This window comes from Cebus imitator, unplaced genomic scaffold (genome assembly GCF_001604975.1).
Source record: "Cebus imitator isolate Cc_AM_T3 unplaced genomic scaffold, Cebus_imitator-1.0 Scaffold294, whole genome shotgun sequence".
Classification (NCBI taxonomy): domain Eukaryota; kingdom Metazoa; phylum Chordata; class Mammalia; order Primates; family Cebidae; genus Cebus; species Cebus imitator.
Window position 1 is genome coordinate 799,238 of NW_016107609.1, and position 25,280 is coordinate 824,517.

General features: G+C 44.9%; 1 protein-coding gene across 2 annotated transcripts in view; it reads left to right on the top strand.

The window, feature by feature from the left end:
- The window catches only part of AOAH (acyloxyacyl hydrolase), a 192,174-nt gene extending 167,536 nt beyond the window's left edge, over positions 1-24,638 (top strand). For both annotated transcript variants that reach the window (XM_017502197.2, XM_037729113.1), the window contains 5 exons: positions 4,629-4,687; positions 4,765-4,824; positions 6,419-6,515; positions 15,275-15,351; positions 24,203-24,638. In XM_017502197.2, the coding sequence (XP_017357686.1) occupies positions 4,629-4,687; positions 4,765-4,824; positions 6,419-6,515; positions 15,275-15,351; positions 24,203-24,331 (422 nt within the window). In that variant the 3' untranslated portion in view covers positions 24,332-24,638. The remainder of the gene's footprint in view (positions 1-4,628; positions 4,688-4,764; positions 4,825-6,418; positions 6,516-15,274; positions 15,352-24,202) is intronic.
- The last annotated feature ends 642 nt before the right edge of the window (positions 24,639-25,280 follow it).

Here is a 25,280-nt window from a genome sequence, read left to right on the forward strand (position 1 = left end):
TTTTTTTTTGTGTTTTTTTTTTTTTTTTTTTTTTTGAGTTGAAGTCTCGTTCTCATCCAGGCTGGAGTACAATGACACAATCATTGTTCACTGAAACCTCTGCCTCCCAGGTTCAAGCAATTCTCCTGCTTCAGCCTCCTGACTAGCTGGGATTACAGGCACCTGCCATGATACCAGGCTAATTGTTGTATTTTTAGTAGAGGCGGGGTTTCACCATGTTGGCCAGGCTGGTCTCGAACTCCTGACCTCAGGTGATCCACCTGCCTTGGCCTCCCAAAGTGCTGGGATTACAGGCATGAGCCACCGCACCCGGCCAGGAAGGTATGATTCTGAGAATAACCCTGTGAGATAGATGCTTTCATTAACCACAGTGATTTCAGTTCTTGCCCTCATGCTGTCTCTCTTCTGCTCTTATTCCAAACCCCATCTTTGGCTATCGTGCCAGCAGTGAAGCAGGGCTGGTGCTGGACTGGCCTCTGGGCTTGGTTGCTCTTTTTAGGCCATCGTAGATCTCATCCTATCAGCTGGACACTCGAGTCTGATTCCTGGCCACCATATTAAGGGTTGTGCTAACGGTGATGTGCAAAGAAAAAAAAGCAGGAAGAAGGGGGTGGGTTCCATTAATCTGAGCCTAGAAATGTGGTGATAATAGTGTCTAGACTTGACTTTGGCCACTTCTTGAGGATTAGGAAAGAGTCCAGGGAACAGAAGCGTTGGGGGAGCCCCTGGCCAGTGACACAGTCTCTGCTGCCTCCTTTCCCCTCAGGACAGGCAAGAACTCAGCCTGAGCAACCAGCGAAGGCAGGGTTAGATGCCACAGCACCCACTCAGCAGGTCACAGAGGCCCAGAACAAGAGCAGTGCCTGTGTCACTCCTGCCAGGGAGGAGGGGGTGACAAGCCCCTCCGAGCCTCCATCCTCCTCAGCTGGGTTTGTGACTCACTACCCAATCTATCGCTGGCCACCGAAGCACCCCACAGCCTTCACCAGTCACTAAAATTCCTGGTGAGAGTTTATTGTCTTTATGAGGAATTACCAGACAGCGAGCCTCACACATTGGGATTCTACTGACGTAGGTCTTTTAAGAAAAGTCAAGCTTGGCCGGTTACAAGCCCTCTCAGCCATGCTCTGTGAGGAAGGCGATCATTCCAGAAATATATCTGAGTTTCCTATTCTGTGCTTTTAAGTAAAGATGACATAAGATACAGTCTGTGTACTCACATGAGAGAGAAAAGACAACTCCGCTGGGGAACACAGCACACGGACTCTGTGGACCCTGACGGTGAACGTGCCGAGTGCCCATGAGGATGGGCAAGTCACAGGCATTCCAGGGCCGTCCCAAGGGTTAGACTCTGGGGAGGCAGCCACGGACTCCAGGCTGCTAATTCGTCTGCTAGTGGGCCTGCCTTGAAGGGCTTCTGCTGCAAAACAGCAACTTCATCTTACTCCAATTACTCTTAAACTTGAAACCAAATATCTTTTTAAAATACTTTGGTGTTTCCATCTGTCTGAATGAATGTGGTTTCAATACATTTATGTTGCATTTCCTGGAAGTATGACTGATCTTTGTTGGAACTAAGTTTCTATGGTACCTAAGATTTCAATTACGTTTCCAGAATTAAATAGATACGAGAGACCCTGCTCTAAAGAAATTACAGATTACGAAGACACAAACCATCACTTAGCCAGCTGGGGAAGAACATGCCTTTGATCTTCAGAGGAGTTTGTGGCAAACACTGGGCCAGCCCACTGGCTCTCCACAACACACACACAGGCACACAGACACACAAAACACACACACACACAGACACAGACACACACCCACACAGACACATACACACAGAGACACAGACACACACACACAGATACACACCCACACAGACACACAGACACATACACACAAACACACAGAGACACAGAGACACACACACAGACACACACATACCAACACATACACACACACACACATAGAGACAGACACACACACAAACACACAGAGAGACACAGACACACACACACAGACACAGACACACAAACAGACACAGACACACAGACACAGAAACATACAGACGCATACAAAGACACACAGAGACACAGACATGCAGACCCACACGAAGATACACAGATAAACACAGACGGAGCTCCTCGGCCCCTGGAGATTCCTGGCCACTGTGGGACAGTCCTCCTGGCCTGCCCCTGGGCTTTCTTGATCAGCTTTTCTATCCAGAGGGACTTTCTGACCAGGGAGTCACAGACACAGTCTCTCTGCAGGATCCCCATAGAGGCAGGATCAATAGGCAAAAATTACATTAAAGTAACAAAGATAAAAGATAACGCCTAAAAAGACTGGGGGACCAACTGATGGTACCAATAAAGCAGAAAGCCTAAGAGCCATTTCCCTCTTCCCTTCCTTGAAGCCATAAGCCCATCGCAAGCACCCCTAGCCAGTCTTCCACGTGTCCAGCTTCAGAGTCCCTACCCTCTAACAGGCAGAGACACCAGAGAGGAGGAACACTGACTCATTACAACTTTCCCAGGTCCTTCTAAGTGTACCTAATGTGCCCTCATCCTGTTCAGCAGACCTAGCTCCCCACAGTGAGGATGTTCCCTTTCTCAACAAGGTCCAGTTGGAGGTGGAGCCAGGAGACGGAGGGGAAGGGAGAGGGACTGGAGGAGGTGTGGAAGGAGGGTACCCCCTAGGGCCTGTGCTGGCCGTCAGCTGTGAGACAGCAGGAGAAGGCCTCAGGCAGGGTGGAACAAGGCTGAGGCGGGCCTTCATTCCCAAGGAGAATCCGGCAATGAAGTTCCCAGTGTCACAGGAGAAGGACAAACTCCAGCCCCTCTGGATATCAAAGCAATCCAGGCCTGAAGGTGGGGAGGGGAGAGTGAACGCTCAGGCATGAGGTGCCACCTCCAGTTGGGCTGCAGAGAGATGCCACCCCTCGGCCGGGGGGCACACCAAGGCCCAGAAGGGTGGCAGGACCCCAGCCAGGCTATCTAAGTAAGTTTCACTATGAGGCCCCATTTCCAACATAGAGACAAGATGGTGCTGGGCACCAAGGCAAAAGCATTCAGAGACACTGGGCCCTCACAGAAGGTAGGGAGAGGGAAAGCTGGGGCTCAGTGGCAGTTTCCAGGGGAAAGAGCCAAGCCAGGAGAGCACGTGGAGGGCCCAGGGTGGGGAGTGGAGAAGGAAGGTGTCAATCACTGCAACTGGGACACTTTCAGGAAAGGGGAAAATAACACACACGCGCACACACACACACACACACACACACACACACATAGAAGGAACAAAACCACGGTGGGTAGAAGCAGGAATTTGGGGGAAAAGGGGACCTCAGTGTCGGGCCCATAAAATGAAATCAAGGACAAAAGCCAAGGACTTGGGATTCATCTAAAATGCAAAGATACAGAAGCCTGTGCAGAAGACAGACCTGGCGGGTCACTGTGACTTTAGCGGCCGTAATGAGCCTGAGGGTTTCCCGTCCTGGGACTCACTCACCCTCACAGAGAGATAATAAATTTTTTCTCTATGACAAGAAAATTGAATCTAACTGCCAGTCTAACTAATCAGAGGTATAAGTGAAAAATAAGACTGTGTTCTATCACCTTCAATCTTTCTCTTGGTTCTGAGATAGATACTATTATCTTCCTTTATGTTTTCAAGAGTGTGAGGGCTGTTAATGGATACAGTGTCAGTCATTCAGCCCTGAGATTGCGGAGACCTGGCTTTTGTGTGTGAGCCACAGCATGAAAGTTGAATTGCTACAGAGGGGTGGATATACTGCAGGCGGGGTGGGGCAGTGTTGGGAAGAGAGGAGAAATCACCACAGATTCTGGAACTAGAGCTGATGTTTAGAAAAACTGGATGAACCCTCGTCTGGTTCATGAACCAGATGAACCTTTTATTATGTACCTCTGTAAGCTGCACTAAAAAATAAAGGTAGGGCTATCTACTAATTAGGGCCAAATAAGGTATCCACTGGACACCCTTACTCCAGTGCCACGAAGGGAGACATGAGATACCACCTTCCCCGTCCCGTGGCCGCCCAAGCATTTTTGAAGGCTTTCAGTTCACCAAACTGCAGGGAACTACATGATCAAAGTTTCAGATACTCAGAATGTCCTGCCAGGCCCCCAGCATGGGATAATTTGGTCAGGCCTGAGCATTTCATAAACCTAGAAAAGGGGATTAGGTCAACCGCCACCTCGAATGTTCCCCGTGCCCCATGCAGGGAGCATTTCATACCAGGGCCAGGAGAAAGTGCTATTCTTAAAGGGCTTTGTTCAAGGGATCCTGGTTCATATTGAGCTGTAGGATACTTGCATTTCTCTTTCCTGAGTCCATATGAGGCCAGCTGCCCCAGCCCCATCCTAGCCCAATGCTCAGAGCTCTATATGGAATTGAACTCCTCAGGAGTTCAGACCCCAACTCTGGGTCTGAATTTCTAGGGGCTCAGAAAGGAGGAAAGCACAGGCATTCTTGGAGGGCAATGCGCCATGAAAAATCAGGGTAACTCCCTGGAAATAGCGACCTTCCACAAGAGAGGCAGGGAAGCCCCCAAGTGTCTCTAAATGCCGCTATTGCCGAGTGCATTCAACCTACCATACCTCTCCGTTTTCCAGGCCAGCTAAATAAAGACGTGACCTATGCGCAGCTGTACTCTTTCCTGAACTGCCTCCAGGTGAGCACTCACTGACTTGCTTCAAGCCCGCTTGCCCATCCTGTTCCTCTGTAATCAAAGTGTTTTCCTGCTCTCAGGTCAGCCCCTGCCACGGCTGGATGTCTTCCAACAAGACGTTGCGGACTCTCACTTCAGAGGTACGACTGTCACAGACCTTTTGATACCATCTTTGATCATTCTTTCCCTGTGTTTGCTGCAGAGTTTTCAGTGGGGATGGGATCCTAGCAGGGAGATGGCCTCCAAAACCTCCCGAGTGCTTGGGGAGCGGAGAGAACCTGGTGCACCCTGTCTCCCTCTGCCTCGCTCTGGGTCTGTCCTCTGACTGTGTTTCTCAGCCACTGTCTCTCTCATGTGTGCACATGTATACACACATTCTACTGCACGCACACACACACACACACACACACACACACACACACACAAGTTTTAAAACTGGTCGTAAGCATAGTTGTAGAGGTGGAGAGAACTGGTCGCGATTGGCCCCTATGCATGACGAAAGTTCTCCTGAGGTGAATAAGAACCTCCCTTCTCTCAGGGAATCCATTGCTCCAAGAACATGGTTTGCGCTTCTTTCACACATGGTGACCAATCTCTTTGTAAAAGACTTATTGAGGCTGGGCGTGGTGGCTCACACCTGTAATCCCAGCACTTTGGGAGGCGGAGGTGGGCAGATCACTTGAGATCAGGAGTTCAAGACCAGCCTGACCAACATGATATAACCCTGTCTCTACTAAAAATACAAAAATTAGCTAGGTGTCATGGCAGGCACCTGTAGTCCCAGCTGCTCGGGAGGCTGAGGCATGAGAAGCACTTCAACCTGGAGGCAGAGGTTGCAGTGAGTTAAGATCACGCCACTGCACTCCAGCCTGGGCAACAGAGGGAAATCCTATCTCAAAAAAAAAAAAAAAAAAAAAGATTCATTGAATATTTTTTACATAAAAAGCATATTTTAATTTTTTAGAACTTGGAGAACACAAAAAAGCATAAAGAACAATAACAAAAATCCACATTCCACCACCCAAATTCAGTATATGTGTATGTCTTTCCATTACCACTTCCAGAGATCAATATATTTGGTTTCTGCCTATATAATATGAGAATGCACATACTCTTTTAGGCTTTCTAGTGTTCATAGTTTATTTCTCCACATCATGATGTAACCATTCAAAAGTTAATAAATGTGAATACATTATGATTTATTTCATCCTTTGGTGTTGGACATTTAGATGGTTTCCAAATTTATACTATGATAAATAGCACTGTGATGAACAGTCGTATATCTAAAGATGTATGTCTCTGTGTACATCTCTATTTCCTCAAGACAAATTCCTAGAAAAATTACTGGGCCAAAGAGTATGTCCATGTTTAAGGATTTGATCCATACCGCCAAATTGCTCTTTAGAAAGGTTAAGCTAATGACATTCTCATTCACCTACCCATGACAACATTCAATATTATGGTTATCTTACCTTTGCCAATCCCAAGGGTGGAAAAACTAGTATCACTAATTTACACTGATTTGATGCCTAATGAACGTTAACATTTGTCATATGTTCATTGGCCATTTGTACGTGAATAGAGTTGAATGTGCAGAGCTTCGGTCTGCTGATGGCTTGGAGAAATGAAAGTGGGGTAGGATGTGGAAGATCGATTTCTTTGTTCTGCCTGATTTATCTCACTAAAGTCAAAGTCTAGATTTCATGGAATTCTCCCTGTTTCCTCTGTCTTTAGAGAGCAGAGCAACTCTCCAACACACTGAAAAAAATTGCGGCCAAAGAGAAATTTACAAACTTCAATCTTTTCTACATGGAATTTGCCTTCCATGAAAGTAAGTGGCTTTGTTTGGATATTGACAGAAGTTGAAAGCAGCAGCTAGTTTAGGGCCTGGGCAACTGGTTTTATACTGGTTTTATAAGCCAGTAGGCAGCAGATTGGGCAGGGTTACTCCTACCTATTCTGATACATTAATAGCTCTCGGCATTGAAAAAAGATCAAATGTGGGACTCTTTCTGAGAAGGTTGGGCTCAGCGTTACCTCTGCACTTCACCATCATTTGGCAGTCCCTGATGCAATGGAGCCAGTGACTGGTTAGAAAGAGCTTTGGGCTGGCAACCTACAGGTTAATTCACTCACTAACCTGTGCTTGCCAGGTTAAATGCCCTGGTTACCTGTGGGCCACAGATGGATGTGACAGAAACGACAGATAGGCTGGCACCTCTCACAGTGGGCCCTGAATTACCCAGGGACTCAGGAGCAGTGCAGATTCTCAGGCCCCACACATGACCAACCTAATCAGAACCTCTAAGGGAGGGACCAAATAACTTGCCTGTGGCAAATTGATCAACCCATGTCCCAGCTTTCTGGAAAGGACATTATTAAGTTTCGTTTTTAGCATTCTGTCCAAACACTGGCGTCACTGCTAAGTGGCCACACAAAAACAGGCGTGATGACTATAGCTACTGATTTACCCTTTACATCTTGAGTCTGAAAAATTATTGCTGATTAAATGTAATCCTTCCTGATTGATTTTCATTGCCAAGCAATTTTTATACCAGAGCAAAGCCCCCTGTTGACTGCCAGACGAGATAATGCTATAAAGTTTCACGGTATAGGCGAAAGATGGAAGATTCCTCACCCAGAGTTTATCATCTCTGTCCGCCACCCCCAAGGCCCTCATCCTCAGCATCTGGGTTGGAGCAGATGGCCATCATGAATTATCAGATATTACATTCGCTGACAGGTTTTGCCTTGCAAACTCTAGTAGTTCAATTCCAAACATCCTTTCAACAAGACTGATCTCCCTTAACTAGATTTCCTGCCTAGGTGATACACATTTCCCTCATGGGGAGAGACATTTTGATAAATAACCTCTCATTATAATGCAGAGTTAAGGACTCATTAATGAATTCCTGGTGTAAACAAATGCACCATCAAGTGATCTTTGATCATCATCAACCTTGAATATAGATAAAGTTATTAAAAATATAATAATGTCTAACACTCACATGGGGCTTTTTTTTTTTTTATTTTCCAGAGTGATCTCTAGCTCTGTCATTTATTATCTCTAGGACTACAGGCAATTCTCTGAATGTTTCCAAATTCCCTTTCCAGCCCTGGAAATGGGGATACCGTATCTTCCTAACAAATCTTTGTGATGATTCTATGAAATAATGTGCCATCCTCCTAAATGTTATGCCGGGTACACAGAAAAGGTACCATTTCCTTACTCAATGTATGCTTCTGGATAAGCAAAATCAACACTGCCCGGGAGCTGGTTATAAACACAGAATTTCAGGCCCCCCTCCAGACCTACCTAATCAGAATCTGCATTCAAACACAATCCACAGGTCATTTCTATGCTCATTAAAGTTTAATAAATGGTTTGTGAGGCTGAAGTGGGAGGATCACTCAAATCCAAGAGTTCAAGACCAGCCTGGGCAACGTTGCAAGACCTCATCTCTCTATGGCCAGGCGTCGTGGCTCACGCCTGTAATCCCAGCACTTGGGGAGGCTGAGGCAGGCAGATCACAAAGTCAGGAGTTGGAGACCAACCTGGCCAACATGGTGAAACCCTGTCTCTACTAAAAATACAAAAATTAGCCAGGTGTGGTGGCACATTCCTGTAATCACAGCTACTCGAGAGGCTGAGGCAGGAGAATAGCTTGAACCTGGGAGGCGGAGGTTGCAGTGAGCTGAGATTGCACATTGTGCTCCAGCCTGGGCAACAAGAGTGAAACTCCATCAAAAAGAAAAAAAAAACAAAACCCATCTCTACGATTTTTTCTTTTAATTAGCCAGGCATGGTGGTGCATGCTTGTAGTCCCAGCTACTCTAGAGGCTGAGGTGAGCGGGGGATCACTTGAGCCTGGGAGGTTGAGGCTGCAGTGAGCTGTGATCACATCACTGAACTCCAGCATGGCTGACTGAGACCTCATCTCTATAAAAATAAGAATAAATTTTAATAAACAGAGTTCTATAATGCTTTCAGACTAAGAGCTGGGTCAGTCATCAGATTTATAAGTTCCTGCTATGTGCCAGGAGCTATGAAGGTGCCAGGAACATAATTGTCAACAAAACAGAAGAGTCCTTATCTCCATGAAGGATACAGAGAGAAGAGCTTTATTCTTGACTGGCCAGAATTCCACTGGTGAACTGACATGCTTGGAAGCAGGGCCTCATCAGCCCTTTCTTGTCCTCGCAGCAATAATAAATGCTGTGAAAAAGCAAAAAGTTGAGTTAAGCTGAACTGAACAGTCTACATCAATGTGGCAGAAAGCTCGTAGCCATTTCTCCTTGCTTAGTGATTCCCATCAGCAGTTCAAGGAATTTCCTGTTTTGTAATCTCCTGCCATTTGTTTAAAAGAAATGCGAAGATCCAGTTTTGGTGCAGGGCCTCCTTCGCCTTCTCCTCAGGAAGTTAGGCATGTGGGCACCGTGAGAGCACTGTGGAAACTGCCTCCATGAACAGCTGATACAGCACCTGCATTTGATGCCTCGGTGCCACCATGTCCACACCCGAAAGAGCTAGCATTTCTATCTGATTTTCAGTAACATTTTTAACTTGAAATTTTAGCATTTCCAAAAGCAGGTGGAGGGATAATCCCATCCCAGACCCATCTCCGCGTGTCACCTCCCGTGCCTGGGAAGCTCATCTTCCCAGAAACCTACCTCATTTGGGTACTATGTGTGGATCTGGAAAGAGCACAGAATTTACAACTGTGTTCCAGCTCAGAGATAGAGGATCTGGGTAACCTCAAGTGAATTAAATAACCACCCAGCCTTTGTTTCCTTGTATGTAGGATAGAAATAACTGACCCATGTAAGGATTAACTGAAACAAAACGTGTAAAGTTTAAGGGCTCCATAACTGTTAGCAGCCATCCCCCCACTGCCATCATCAGTGTGTAGGAAGCAACTCCTTCACTTCTGAGGTCCAGCCCATCCCCCAGCTCCATTCATGCCTGTGAAGTACTTTGAGTTCCTTCGAGGAAGGTATGGTAGAAATGCATGTCATTACCAAGAAGAAAAGTAATCTTCTATCAGAAATTAAAACCCTACAGAGTCGCTTATTAAGTCTGCAGTCCTAATAGTCCCATGAAAATCTCTTCTCTCATTTTGGTACTTTATGTGAGCTGACTATTGCGTCAAAAATATTCTCATTTTTCATGATACTAAAATTCACAATTTCACATCCTTGTGACAGAGCAAATTGCATTTGAGGGTTCCTGTCACTTGCGGGTAGACACGAGACCTATTCGTTTTCTGCCCTTACAGCCTCGGTCCAGCACTGAAAGATGATTGCTCATTTCCAAAGACTCTTTTTTGTCTCTTGCTGACTCATTTTCCAACTGGTTATGAACTAAACAGAGGCAGCAACTTTTCCTCCCTTCAGGAAATGCCAACTTGAGCAGGTGATGTTCTTTCTGTTTGTCTGCACCACACATCCCTAACAGAGGAAAGAAAATAGAACTTGGCTGACAAAGCCATTTTTACACCGACAGTTTAAATATACCTCCAGCTGCCCTCAGCGTCCCAGACAGCTCAATTGGAGGAAGCCTGGTTCCTGGTTCCCGCCAACATGAATACATCTGTAAAATCAGCCAATGGCTTTATGGTGCTGACCAGAATGCAGCCTTTCCTTTAAAATATCTGCTAGTGTTGCTGTTCACCCAAGAGCTACCAAGTGTTTTATGAGTCATTAGCAGTTTCTTTGACTTTAAAAATAAAGAAAATACATTAAGTAGAAGAAAACAAAACAAAATACATTATGCTCCAAATCTCCACAGATCATCCATGATCATTCAAGAAACTTAATCCAGATCTTCTGAAGAACAAATAGGAATTCACTAGTCTATTTTAAGTTATGGTCTGAAGTAGAAAGCAGTTTCTTTGACTTTACAAATAAAGAAAATACATTAAGAAGAAGAAAACAAAACAAAATACAGTATGTTCCAAATCTCCACAGATCATCCATGGTCATTCAGGAAACTTAATCCAGATCTTCTGAAGAACAAATAGGAACTCATTGCTCTGTTTTAAGTTATGGTCCTAAGTAGAAAGGAAACTGACCAACTTACCATATTATCTTTGATCGGACCTCCCACTTTAAAATCAATTAAGGAAAAAGTAAAGACCAGTGTCTGGTATTGCATTTCTCCCCAGAAAGCAGAATTTCATCCTGAGATAAACAAAGGATCTTTCCTTTGACATTGGTCGTGATACAGATAAAATTCTAAACACTTGCCTGTGAGTTACTGAGGCTTCCTTAAGTTTTACTGTCCTAATGGCTACATATATGTGATGACCCATAGCCCTCACAGACATAATAATCCTGTGGGGGAAAAATGATGCTTGCCTCTGTAAATAGATAGATTGTAGCCTTAGTAAACTTGGAGAATTTTCTTTTAACACCTATTGTATTATTTTATACAGCAAGCAAGTTCTTCCAAAGGCTGGACTCCCTTGTAGTTGTCACCTAATGTAGAGAAGGGATGGGGGCTGGGAGACAGGAATAATTTCTTAGCAGGGAGGGATGTGTTATCATCGACATCATTTAGAATTGCTGGACTAGGGTGATGATAAAAGGTGGACGTCTCCCACTGCCCCCGACCCTAGGGTATGCTTCTGTTCCCCTGCAAATCTTGGCAAGTAAACATCCCTTCTCTTTCTTCGTGTTTTTGTTCCTGATTTCCTTCCATAATTCCCACAATTATGGAATTGCTGAAGTCTCCAAGGGAAGGAAAAAGGAATGGCCATCTCTTCTCATTTTGAAAGCACAGTATAGGTTGAATATCCTTATCCTGAATGCTTGGGACCAGAAATATTTCAGATTTTGGATTTGGGGGGATGTTTTCAAATTTTGGAATATATGCATTACATATACTTAACCAGTTGAGCATCCTGTGTACAAAATCCAAAATTTTCCAGTGGGCATTTCCTTTGAGCATTATGTTGGTACTCAAAAAGTTTTTAATATTAGAGCATTTTGGATTTTGGCTTTTTGGATGTGAGATGCTCAGCCTGCGTCACTATCTCTGATCATTGAATTAATTATCTTGTTCCAGGAAGACATCTATCAACACCTCTCTTTCTTTCTCTAAGGGCCATAGTTTTTAGTCTGGTAATTAGTAACACACATAAAATGTGAATCAAAATGAAAATAGCATAAAATTACTTTAAGCCTAGATGCCAAAATTGAATCACAGTCTAAGAAACTCACATATAAGCAAATCTCACCTTGTAAATATCAGGTTCCTAGTAAACATTCTTCTCAAGGAACACGATCTTGTTTAAATTACTTCCTTAACAGGTTCAAATTTGCTTTCTACTTTAGATTTCCCAGAGCTCTGGATCACCATAACCCTTTTCTAGACATTTTCTTACCCATCGCAGGCATGGGTTTGATTCAACATGTCATTCAACTCTCTTTACGAACATGGACAAAAAGCACTGAAGAGGCTTCCTACCCCTGCAGCATCAGGTGACACCAGGGTACTCCAGGTCAGGTCCGTGGCTTGCTGTGCATCTGCTTATTACAAGACGACTCTACCTCATGTCTTATTCATCCAACTCTTCCTAACTTTTTAGCAGTCTCTGTCTGAGGTCTTGATTGGGCTCAGTTCCCATTGACCTACTCTTATTAGCATGCCTGGGAATTTTTTAATATCTGCCTCATCTTAGAATGCTATAATAAACTACCATAACCTGGGTGGCTTATAAACAACAAAAATTTATTTCTCACAGTTCTGGAGGCTGAAAGTTTAAAACCAGGATGCCAGCATGGTCAGGTTCTGGTGAGGGCCCCCTTCTGTGTTGCTGGCTGCTGACTTCTCATTGTATCCTCATATGGTTAAACAAATAAATAAATAAAAAGAGTGAGAGAGCCCTCTGGGTTTTTTGTTTTGTTTTGTTTTGACAGAGTCTTGCACTGGCAACCAGGCTGGAGTGCAGTGGCGTTATGTTGGCTCACTGCAACCTCTGCCTCCCAGGTTCAAGAGATTCTCCTGCCTCAGCCTCCTGAGCAGCTGGGATTACTGGCGCCTGCCGCCATGCCTAATTTTTTTTTTTTTTGTATTGTTTTTGTAGAGATGGGGTTTTACTATGTTGGCCAAGCTGGTCTCGAACACCTGACCATATGATCCACCCACATCGGCCTCCCAAACTACTGGGATTACAGGCATGAGCCACTACGCCCAGCTGGGATCCATTTTATAAGGGCATGAATCCCGTGATGGGGGCTCCATTCTCATGGCATAATTACCTCCCAAAGGACCCCACCTCCTAATGCCATCATACTGTGGATTAGGATTTCAACACGGGAATTTGGAAGGGACACAAGCATTCAGTCCTTGTAACACCCTGTTGGGATTTTCTTTCATTCTTTCTTTTCTTTTTTCTGTTAGCATCTGTACAGCATAAGTTGAAACCCAACTAGAAATAAAGGGAAAAGGGACAAAATGTTCATCAAGAACTTTGGTGAAGCAAAAAGGAGCACAAGTAGGATGGAGATGATGTCACCTCTGAAGTCAGGGAGGGGACTAGGAGGCTGACATCTCACCTGGCCTGGCCTTTCTGCATCGTTGCCGATTTTTGAGAGACTCCTGTGGGACTGCAAGGAGAGATGAGACAAAGATTATAAAAGGACAAAGAGAACTGAGAGGGCTCAGTGGTGATGATCCTGGCTCTGCATTTGAAGAAATCTTTCCAGATGCCTGGTTCTCCATTAAGGGCAATTTGTTGGATGTTCAGATTGGAGGTAGCTTGGACAGAGAATCAGCATAGAGTTAGAAAATAGAAAATCAGGACCCAAAAGGGAGAAATTGGCCCATTCTCCTGGATAACAGGGAGAACAAAGAGCCCAAAAGAAGCATCAGGGAATGGCAGGGGATGGACTGGACAGCATCCCTGACCCGGCAAAGCCAGCATCGCAGCCAGGAGGGCAGTCTGGAACCCCACAGGGGATCAAGTCCAGAAGGAAAGATGAGGCAGCTAGGACTGAACCTCAAGCAGAAGGTTGGATTCCAAGGTCATGCCTAAAAAAAACAGGCAAAACAGTCCAGGCAAACTGAAGACTGAGCCAGGCAAGCTTCTCCAAAACTGTGCCTTTACAAGACATTATGGCCAAGGGCAAGAAAGAAATTGTTGAAAGCTGCATGCTGACTTGGCAGAACAAATAAACTTTCACGAGAGTGAATGCTGTTTAAGCATCAGTGCAGATCTGCCTACCGTTTCTTTAGAGAGAAGTGTTATTTACCAACATGCTGCTACTTCTCCCTTGAGACTCTGTGTGGCAGACAGTACGTGACACAGTGGACCGTGTCCTCAGTTTGAGTTTTCAAGAAATGCAAAGGCAACTTATCAATAGCTGTTTCTTCTAAAAGCCTCCAGTAAAAGCCAGAAGCATAATATGAAACCGTGGCTCAGGGGCGGTCATTCTACCAGAGAGTCAGCTAGCAGGGACCCCAATTCAGTGTGTAGGACTCCAAACCATTAGCATGAATTTTTTTTCCTGGGCTTTGAGAAGGGCAGCATTATCTTCAGCACTCCCACCCCACCCACCTCCAGGGAACCGGGATTGGGTAGTAAGTGGGGATGGCATACTGGGATATTAGGACTAATTGCAAAAGCAGCCTTGTATTGACTCAGCCTGGGGAAGTCCAGCCCCTCTTGTCCAATCAAAGCCCCCGACAGAATCTCCATCCTTCCTTTGGGATAAGAGAGGGAGATTCAGAGGGCACAGACCTGTGTTCTTGAGTTTTCTGGGGAATGAAGAGTAAAGAAGAGGAGGAATCTTAGCTGTGCCTGACCCCACCGCTGGACGCTGGGGAAGTGAGGGCGTAACTTTCCCGGGAGCAGCTAGCTCAGATGCTGCTCTCTGGAGGCTCCCTAGGGGTCTGAAGTTTCCTTGAGGAGTTCTTACTGACTGTATGATGGAATGACGTCGAGTTAATCGTGCTGTTGCCTTGCAGCAACTGACATTCTTGGTCTCTCACCCCGGTTGAAGGACAGCTTTATTGCTTTTCATCACTTTGGGGCTCATAATATTTTCTCTGCAGCCATATTCCCTCTAAATGTGGCGATGAGATAATTTTATGTAATTATATTCCTGATGTACTGTATGATTTTGAAAGGCAAGTGCTTGACACATGCAGGCAGAGTCTGCAAATGGCAACCCATGAAAGGGGATGTTAACAAAATGTTGGCTTTTCCCCTCCTGTAATACCATCCTACCGCACCACTGAAAAATGGCATGTACTGAAATCGGTGTTGAATATTTTAGAGCTTACCTTTTCCCACTGCCCTCCCTGCTACACAAACCACATTCATCTAACACTCTCACGTATTCTCTTCCTGAGTTAGAAAAAGGCACACACACACACACACACACACACACACACACACACACACACACAATAGGAAGATCCTTTCTGTTCAGAAAGCCCCCAGTGCAAGAGAGCAGCTCAGGGGTAGCCGTGGCTGGGTCAACATGGGCCTGTGAGGGCCTGGGCAGCTCTCACATCCTTTCCCTTGGATGTTGGCTGTTGCTTGTGCAAGTGTGTCTGTAACCCTCTGGTTCTGTGCCCTGCAGTCATACAGGAGTGGCAGAAGAGAGGCGGGCAGCCCTGGCAGCTCATCGAGCCCGTGGACGGATTCCACCCCAACGAGGTGAGCAGTTACACGGTGGTTGCAGAAGGCTGTTTATTGGTTTGTTGGTTTTTAATTGCCCTTACACATTCATGTGTTTATTTTTTATCCTGTTTTGTTCCAGAAAAGACTTGAGGTAACGTACACACGTGTAAGATAGAAGATTTAATAAAAACAAAGTGAAATTCAGGACAATAGGAAAATGAAGTAGAAATTATACCTGGATTCCTGACTTAATTTCTACAATTAATAAAATATGTGCAGGGCAGTCCTGAGAAACTGCCAGAAGGGGCTTACAGAATCAACTCTGTGCTTTCTAGCAGCAATGCTAAAAAGGGCATTAAGCCACGGCTTCCATAAGATAAAAAAAATAAATCAAGGACTCCAAAAAACAAAAACAAAAAAAAAAAAAAGAAGAAGGAAAATTACAAGGATTTTTTAGAAGTGAGACCCACAAGAAATTTATTCTAAAGATCTTTCTAGAAAGAGTGCTGTATAGGAGAACGATGTCCTTGGCAGTATCCTGCAGTAAGAGCTGTTTCTCATTGAGGATCCAAAGTACAGTTCTGTCAGGTAGCTCTCCTCTGGTCTCTTCACAAAGCAAGGGGAGCCAGAGGGCGGGACTCTGTCCCCTCCCGGCTCCACTCCCATCCCATTATCCTGGCTTCAGCCAGGGAAGTTCCACTTTTATCTGTTGTATGGTCCTGGACTTACTCATGACAGTTCTTTATTAAGAAGAAGAAGAAGAAAAAGAAGTGGGGGAGTTGCTCTGCCACTTGTAAAATGTTGAAAGCTGCTCCTCCGTGGGGAGGGAAGGGCCATTTACTCTCAGGGAATCCCGCATTACAGAGCCTTTCTGCTTGAGCTGTTGGGGAAGCATCGTGTGGCTACCAAAGGGTACAAACCTGATGGGCATGTCTGGAGGATGCTCCTTGGCTGGCCATTGAGACCCGGGCCACAAGAGGGCTGATTGTCCCCTCAGGAGCCTGAATGAAGTGAACACAGCCCACCTTCCTCCAACTCTAGGTTCAGCCAGTGCCCATGGGCAGGGCTAAGAATCACCTCCAAAAGGAAAAGAATAGAAGGGTGCCCACTCCCCAACAAATGAGTTAAAGTGGTATCCCACAAATGCTGAGCAAATTTTAAAGTAAGTGTTAAATGCCCGCCTCGCAGATTTAAATAGCCACACACACACACACACACACACACACACAGACACACAAAATCAGAGTAATGACCTCTGAATAGCTAACCTTCCTGTGTATCAATTGGATGAGTTAATCAAAGAAAATTATTGGCTAGATTCTGGTTAAATATCAGGATCTTGTCCCCCAGAACTGATGTCTTTGGTTATAGAAGAGTTTGTATATATTGTCTATCCCTCCTTTCTAGCAGTTATGAGGTGGTAGTTCTTGTCATTCTCTGAAGAGAATAGCGTCTTACCCTTCTGATTCTGTAGAGAATGGGCATATTAAAAGATGCTCACGTAGCGTGTCAGGAACAAACTAAAAACAAGAGGGTCAAAGACAGCTTTGTTTTATCTCTCAGGATATATTTATCCCATCTATCAAATAACCATTCTGTTTCTGACTCTTAAAATGACTTTGGGGTTCAAGGTCTGTCAAATTGAGGCTCTATCTTGAACTCAGTTTCACCTATATCTGGTTGTTGAAAACGCAGTCAAAACTGAAAATCAATATGTGCCATAATCTTATGCCATTCCTGCAAGATTTGTTCACATGCCGGTAGCCAGTGATAAAGTGGGCAAGAATAAACAGCTAGGCCTGAAGCCTGCCTGTTTAGCATGTATACTGAGCTGAAAAGATTGGCTACATGCCATCCAAAAATATTTATTGAGTGACTACCCAGTGTCAAATGCAGTGAGAATTCAAGAGTGAACAAGAAAATACCTTGCCACTTAAAATTATAGTATAGAGTAGGAAAATGATGAGTAAACAGACAATTAACTATAAAGTAGTAAATGCCTTCAACTGTGCAAGTGCAGAACACCACAGAGCATTACGGGGTGGGATGGGAGAGGGGGGTTTTCGAAATGTTTTCAGAGGAGGCGATGTCAGAACTAAGACCATGAACTAGTCAAGTGAAGGGAAGCGAAGAAGCGTTACAGAAAGTGTTTTGAGCAGAGGCAACTGCATGGGCAAAGACCTGAATATGAAAGAAAGCATGGCCTATCAGAGGAAAGAAAAGCGCTCAGTGCAGCCAGAGAGTATGACCCTGGAGTTGAGCGGGGGAATCTACAGCATATTAGAGAACTAGATCATGGAAGATCTGCCTGGGGCTTGACCTTGGTCCTGAGGGAGATGAGGCGCCACTGGACATTCTCAAGCAAAAAATGATCCAACTTGTGTTCTAAAAAGATGCCTGTTGCAGCAGCGTGGAGGATGGTTTCGTAGGGAACCAGTCCAGAGGGACAAAGAAAAATGGAAGGAAAAGTTGTATTTTAAACAGTTTTTTTTTAATGGCTAAACACAGAGTCACAGGATAGCGAGGCAAGTTCGTATCAGAGATTTTATTCAGGGAATCAAAGTCAAGTGCCTCCTGGAGTCAGTACAGATTGTGCCTACTCTCCTCCCACATTCTCCTCAGTGGTCACAGACTGATGTAAGGATGGCCAGCATGATTCCAGATCATCAGGTGGTTGAAGAAAGCGTCATGCTGTATTACAAGAAACTAAACTGATGTACTCAGAAACCACTTCTGGCTTTACCAGGTTATGAATTGGATGTGTTTATATGCAACTTAGCAAGAAAGTGGGCTTGAAAGATGTTCAACTACAAAGGAAAATACCTGGAAAAGAATTTCTATGAACCAGAAGATCCCACTTAATCAGAGCACCCACTCCCTAGCATTCTTCTGGAATAGATTTATTCCACACACATGCTTAGTAGGGCAGCCAATGACCTCCTCCTGAGCTGCCAATGTTGTGTGAACTGGCAGAAGAAGGGTGTCTCCATCCTCTCATCCTGAGGACAAATGCTGGGGTGGAGTATGTGATAAAAGTTTCTACTGATAAAATGAATTAACTTGCATCTATGTGGTAGCATACTATGCACTGAATAACACCATCTCTACTAAAAATACAAAAATTAGTTGGGCATGGTGGCACACACCTGTGGTCCCAGCTACTCTGGAGGCTCAAGGTGGGAGAATCGCTTGCACTGGAAGGTGTATGTTGCAGTGAGCTGAGATTGTGCCATTGCACTCTAGCTTGAGTGGCAAAGTGAGACTTTGTCTCAAAAAAAAAAAAAAAAAGATCTACCTTTAGTGACATAGAAATGTGTTTATAATGTACAGCAAAGTAAATACAATCAGACTACAGATTATAGGAGCAATGACTCAACTGTATGCATTTGTCAAATTCATAGCACTGTTTACTAAAGAGAGTTCATTTTACTGTTTCTAAATTTGACTTCAATAAGAGCAGAGTATAAAATGACATTCAAGAGGAATGGTGTGTGTGTGTGTGTGTGTGTGTGTGTGTGTGTGTGTGTGTTTTCAGATATAAAATCAGGGCCAGGTGCAGTGGCTCATGCCTGTAATCGTAGCACTTTGGGAGGCCGAGGTGGGCAGATCGCCTGAGGTTAGGAGTTTGAGACTAGCCTGGCCGACATGGTGAAACCCTGTCTCTACTAAAAATACAAAAATTAGCTGGATGTAATAGTGGGTTCCTATAATTCCAGCTACTTGGGAGGCTGAGGTGGGAGAATCGCTTGAACCCGGGAAGTGGAGGTTATAGTGAGTTGAGATCATGCCACTATACTCCAGCCTGGGTGACAAAGGGAGATTCCATCTCAAAAATAAAAATTAAAAAAATATATATATACATACATATATGTGTGTGTGTGTGTGTGTATATATATATACACATATATATACGCATATATATACACATATATATATGCATATATATGTATATATATGTATGTATATATACATATATATGCATATATATATGTGTATATATATGCGTATATATATGTGTATATATATATACACACACACATATACATATATATGTATATATATGGGTGTATATATACACACACACACACACACACACATATATATGTATGTATATATATATATTTTTTTAATTTTTATTTTTGAGATGGAGTCTCCCTTTCTCACCCATATATATGTGTGTATATATATATGTGTGTATATATATACACACACACACACACATAAAATCACATATATACACATATATATATACATATATATATATACACACACATACATAAAATCACAAAGGTTCTACACCCCATGTTAACAGAGGCTACTTCTATTTTAATTACAGATGACTTTTATTCTGTTTTTCTCTTTGTGCTTAAGTGGGCTTCAGTTTTTCTAGAATGAACAGGTTTTGCTTTAATATTTTAGACTATGAGTGGAGAAGCACAAAAGAATATCAGCTCAGGAGGCTGAGGCAAGAGACTTGCTTGAACCTGGGAGGCGGAGGTTCCAGTGAGCCAAGATCTGGCCACTGCACTCCAGCCTGGGTGACAGAGAAAAATCCTGTCACACACACAAAAAAGAAAATGACTTGGGTAAAGAGAGGAAAGGGTAGCTGTGCCCTGCCCTGTGCAGTGCCCTGTGGAAGTTATAACAGAAGACTGTGGTATAAGAAACCCACAGCAGATGCTCAGTAAATATTTGTCAAATGAATGAATGATTACAGTGGATCATTTTATCACGTCTCTAGTTTAGTGATAAGCATGCCAGTGTCATTTCAGACCCAATATTTTCTCAATGCCTGCTCATAAATATTTTATTCCCTATTAGAGTGACAGTCAACTAATTGCTTTCAAACAAAGCAGTTACCAAATGCTCAGATCTGAGCTATTTCATTTTCATTTTCCTCTTCTTGCCCTCACCCTGTCTCCTCCCTTATTAACACACATAGGGAAATAAAAGCCTTGTACCACATAACTGTTAGAAAGACAGCTTAGGTGTATCATGTTGAAAGCCAATAACACAAAACAGAAGAAACGGTAATTTTCCACAGACCTGGCAGCAGTTTCCTTTGTTGAGAATTGGCAGGAAAACAGCCACAAGCCCAGGCTTCTGTCTTCAAAGGTCCTGACTGCTTTGTGTGAGAGATGATCCGGCCCTCCCTGGAGCACTGGCCAGCTTTGCAGGCAGCCTTTGACGTGCTCCTGCTTTAAGTGCAAAGAAGTATATATGGGGTGTGTATGGTGTGTGGTTTTTCTGTGTGTTTGGTATCGGTGTGCTTTCTGTGGCTGGTGTGGGGGGGTGAGGTATGTATGGTGTTTGTATGTGTCTGTGTGGTGTGTGTGTGTGAGAGATGTGGGGGGTGTAGGGGTGTGTGTGTTGGTGGTGTATGTGGTGTATGTGTATATATGGTATACGTGTATTGGGGCGGTGGGGTACATCTGTGTGGTGTGGGGGTGTGTTGTATATGTATGGTGTGTGTGGTGTGAGTAGTATATGTGTGGTGTATGTGTGTAGTGAGGGCTGTGTGTGTATGTGATATGTGTACGTGGTGAGTGTGCATGTGGTGGTATCTGTGTGAGGTGCATGGGGGGTGTGTGTGGGATGTGTGTGTGTGTATGTGAGAGAGATGTATGTGTGTGGGGTGTGGAGTGTGTGTGTTGGGATGTGTGCGATGTGTGTGGTGTGGGGTTGTGTGTGTGGTGCGTGTGTATGTGTGTGTGGTATGTGGGGTGTTTCTGTGTATGGTGTGGTGTTTCTGTGTGTAGTGTGTGTGGTGTGGTGGGGGATGGAGGTGTATGATGTATGCGTGTGTAGTGTTTCTATGTGTGATGTGTGTGGTGCGTGATGTGTGGTGTGTAGTGTGTTCTTTCTGTGCGGGGGGTGTGTGTGGTGTGGGGTTGTGAGGGGTGTGGTGTATATGTGTGTGTGATGTGGTGTCTGTGTGGTGTTTCTGTGTGTGGTGTGTGTGGGGTGTGTGTATGATATATGTATGTGTGGGGTGTGTGTATGATATATGTATGTGTGGTGTGGGGTTGTGAGGTGTGTGTGGTATGTGTGGTGTTTCTGTGTGTGATGTGTGGGGTGTGTGTGATGTGTGTGTGGTGTGGGGTTGTAAGGGGTGCGGTGTCTGTGTGGGGTGTATAGTGTCTCTGTGGTGTGTGTGGTGTTTCTGTGCGTGATATGTGGAGGTTATGTGTGATGTATGTGTGATGTGGGGTTTTGAGGGACGTGGTGTTTGTGATGTTTCTGTGTGTGGTGTGGGGGTTGTTTGTGATGTATACGTTTGTGGTGTGGGGTTATAAGGGGTTGGTGTGTGGTATGGGTAGTGTTTGTCTGTGGTGTTTGTGGGGTGTGTGTGATGTATGTATGTATGGTGTGAGGTTGTGAGGGGTGTGGTGTATGTGTGTGTGGGGTGTGTGTGGTGTTTGTGTGTGGTGTGTGGGGGTGTATGTAATATATGTAAGTGTAGTGTGTGGTGTGTGTGTGGTGTTTGTATGTGGTGTTGGTGGGGTGCGTGTGATGTATGTATGTGTGGTGTGGGGTTGTGAGGGGTGTGGTGTATGTGTGTGTGGGGTGTGTGTGGTGTTTGTGTGTGGTGTGTGGGGGTGTATGTAATATATGTAAGTGTAGTGTGTGGTGTGTGTGTGGTGTTTGTATGTGGTGTTGGTGGGGTGCGTGTGATGTATGTATGTGTGGTGTGGGGTTGTGAGGGGTGTGGTGTATGTGTGCATTATGCCGTGGGAGAGACACTGCATGGATATGACCGAGATTACACAGCAGGACGAGTGGAAGTTTGCATCCACCTCAGAAGGCTCAGAACACATTAAAATGCCAGGGACCTGATGCAGTGACTCGATCAGTCCTAGTTTTTTCTAACTACTAAAATCTCACACACAGTTGGACACAGAAAGGACTTTGGATCACGTACTGTCACCCACGCAATGTGCAGATGAGAGGGCTGGGTCCAGACCCGAGTTGGCCACGCTGCCTATTAGGAAGGGGACTGCGAGCTGCCCTGTGGAGCATCCCTCCTGAGCAATGTCTTCCCTCTGGGAGGCCTGCAGCAATCACATTTCTCTTACGGCTCAGCACTGAAAACCACTGTTGAGTTGGAGCCATCTGGAGCCTGCAGGCCTGACCAGCTCCTATTTGCTAAATGAGGGCATTGTCTGCAGAGAAAAAGTGTCCTCTTCAAAGGCATGTTAATGACAAGCCAGACACTGGACAACCAAGAAGGGACCCAGCTAACGTCATGGATAAAGGGAAACCTGACATGCAATGACAGAACCAGACAGCAAGCCTTAGGCTAGGAGAGCTAGAGTCCAAGCCTCAGGCTGGAAGAGCCAGAGTCGAGCCTGCTGTGCATTAAGCAAATTCCCCTCTGGTGCTGTGGCTGGACTCCATGCACTCACAGCCTGCCAAGATACACCCCCAGTCAGGTACGCAGCCAGCCTCCACTCCCAGCACCTGTAGTTCCCCAACCATGCCATTCTCTCCCACAGCTCTGAGCCTTTGCACACACTGTGTCCTCTACCATTGCACTGTTTCCCTACATCATATATCTGGGCAACTCCTAGGAAATTCGTCTCAGCTACCACCTTCTTCAGAGAAATCCCATCCCTTCTCCCAGCCAACGGAAGTGGCACCTCTTCCCTTTCTGGTTTGTGCATTCTCCTCCCAGCCCTCCCTGTGGGCTTGGTGGTGTCATTTTGCATGTCTGGTTACCTTACCAGGACTTTCTTAAAGGAAAAACACACCATGCTCATCTCTAAAACCCAAGCCTCAGGCCTGCAGTAAATACCAGCTGTCCACAGGTAAATGAGTAAGTAGATTTCTGAAAAAGTGAATTTGTAATCTATTACTGAAAAAACAAATTCCACAAACTTTGCAGCTTAACACAATACACACTTATGATCTCACAGCTTCTGTGGGTCACAGTTTAACTGGGTCCTCGCTTAGGGTCTCACAAATGAAAATCAAGATATGGCATCCAGGCCACGTTCTCATCTGGAGACCTGTCTGGAGAAGAACTGCCTTCAAACTCACTCAGGCTGTTGGCAGATTCATTGCTGTGAGGTTGCAGGACTGAGGAACCAGCTTCAGGCTGGATGGCAGCTGGGTCACCGTCAGCTCCAGCCCAGAAAGGAGAACCTCCAAAGCAAGTTACTAGCAAGGTCAAGCCTCACACAATGTGACACTATCACTGAGGTGGCATCTCCTCACCACGGCCTCACTTCCTCTGTTAGAACCAAGTGATGGGTCCTGCTGTCGGGTCTGACCTGCAGACCCCAACCCAGTGACAGATGAACTAATGCAATCAGACATAGATATCTGGTGAAAGAGTGGGCTAGGGGTCCAGGCCACTCCCAGACACTGAGGAGGGTGCTGTAAAGAGTTAGCAGCCGCGGCCCTCGCAAGCTGGCGCTGCAGGCATTTATTCAGTATAGATTTAATGACAAAGGCTTTGAGTCAACACACTTGTGGATAATTAACATGGTCACCCTTCCCGAGAGAGCAGTCTTACAGATGATTAAAGGCCAGGTTCAGAGGCCTAAGTAAACTAACTTATCTAGGTCACTTTCTTTACATCCCCTAGTTATCTAACTTCAGCTTTCAGGCACTGGATAAGAGAATCTGGCTGCCTTCAGCCAAATCCTATTCCGAGGCTTTTGCAAGACCCTCCAGCCTTCAGAAAGGTTTGTGTCCATTTTTTTCCCCACGACCCTGACTGAACTCCTACATCCCACCGCCAGGAGATTATACAGAGAAGTGGGCGCAGGAGTCAGGGTGACACCCTAGAGGCTGTCTCTAGCAGACAGCGTGTAGGAAATCTTGTTGGTAAGTGATTTATCCTAATTTCCCTTTTCCTCTTCCTTTGGGTTCTCTCTCACAGGTGGCTTTGCTGATGTTGGCAGATCGCTTATGGGAGAAGGTGCAGCTTCAGTGGCCCCAAGTCCTGGGAAAGGAGAATCCATTCAACCCTCAGATTAAAGAGGTGTTTGGAGACCAAGGGGGGCACTGAGCATCTCAGGAGCACACACCCCTGGGGAGCACATGGAGGCAGAGGCTTTGGTAAACGCATTCCACAAACCCTATGGGGGCTGCTACATTACAGGCCCAAAGGACTCTCCTTCAGCAGCATCTTTGCAAAATGCCTTTCTCTCAATGAAGAGCATATCTGGATGATGGTGCAATGCTGTGTGCTTCTGGGATCAGTAACCCTCCTGTTGTTCCTGAAATAACCTTTAATAAAGTTCTTTGGGTGCCATTCCAAGCAAGAGAGTATCTGTGCCCTTTAGAGCTAATTGTTCTAAAAGGAGCTTCTAAAAACACTTAAGAAGTCCAACAATGTTCAGCAATTCGCCCAGGGTCTTGGCAAAACAGGGACTGATCCTCCCTGTGTTGCTGACGTCTTAAAAATGGCCTGACGAGCTGAGGCTCCTCCTATGCAGGCATCTGGCCAGCTGCCAAGGACTCACACAAGGGGCAGAGCAGGTTTCATGAGGCCCCCTTGAAAAAAATAACACCAAACTACAAATACAAAGTTAGATATGAACTCGAATGCACATTTAGAATGAGGAAAGAAATCACAACAAATTATGAATGTTTAAAAGTTGACTAGTACCATAACCTTGCAAAGTTCATAAAAATGACAATACAATTTTTTTCCTTTCAAATGTTTTATGAGTTGATTAGTGGGTATAAATGTACAGTTAGATAAAAGAAAAAAGACCCAGTGTCTGACGGGTCAGTAGGATGACTATAGTTTACAAAATGCTCTTGTACCATTCATTTTAAATCGCCAGAAGAAAATAATTTCAATGTTTCTAGCATAAAGAAAAGACAAATATTTAAGGTGATAGATACCCCAAGTATACTTATTTAATATGTGAAGACTCCAGAGTAAAGGGAGTGTCCCCTGGCCTGACCACCTCCCTTCTCCCTCCCTACATGTCTTCTCTGAACCTGTC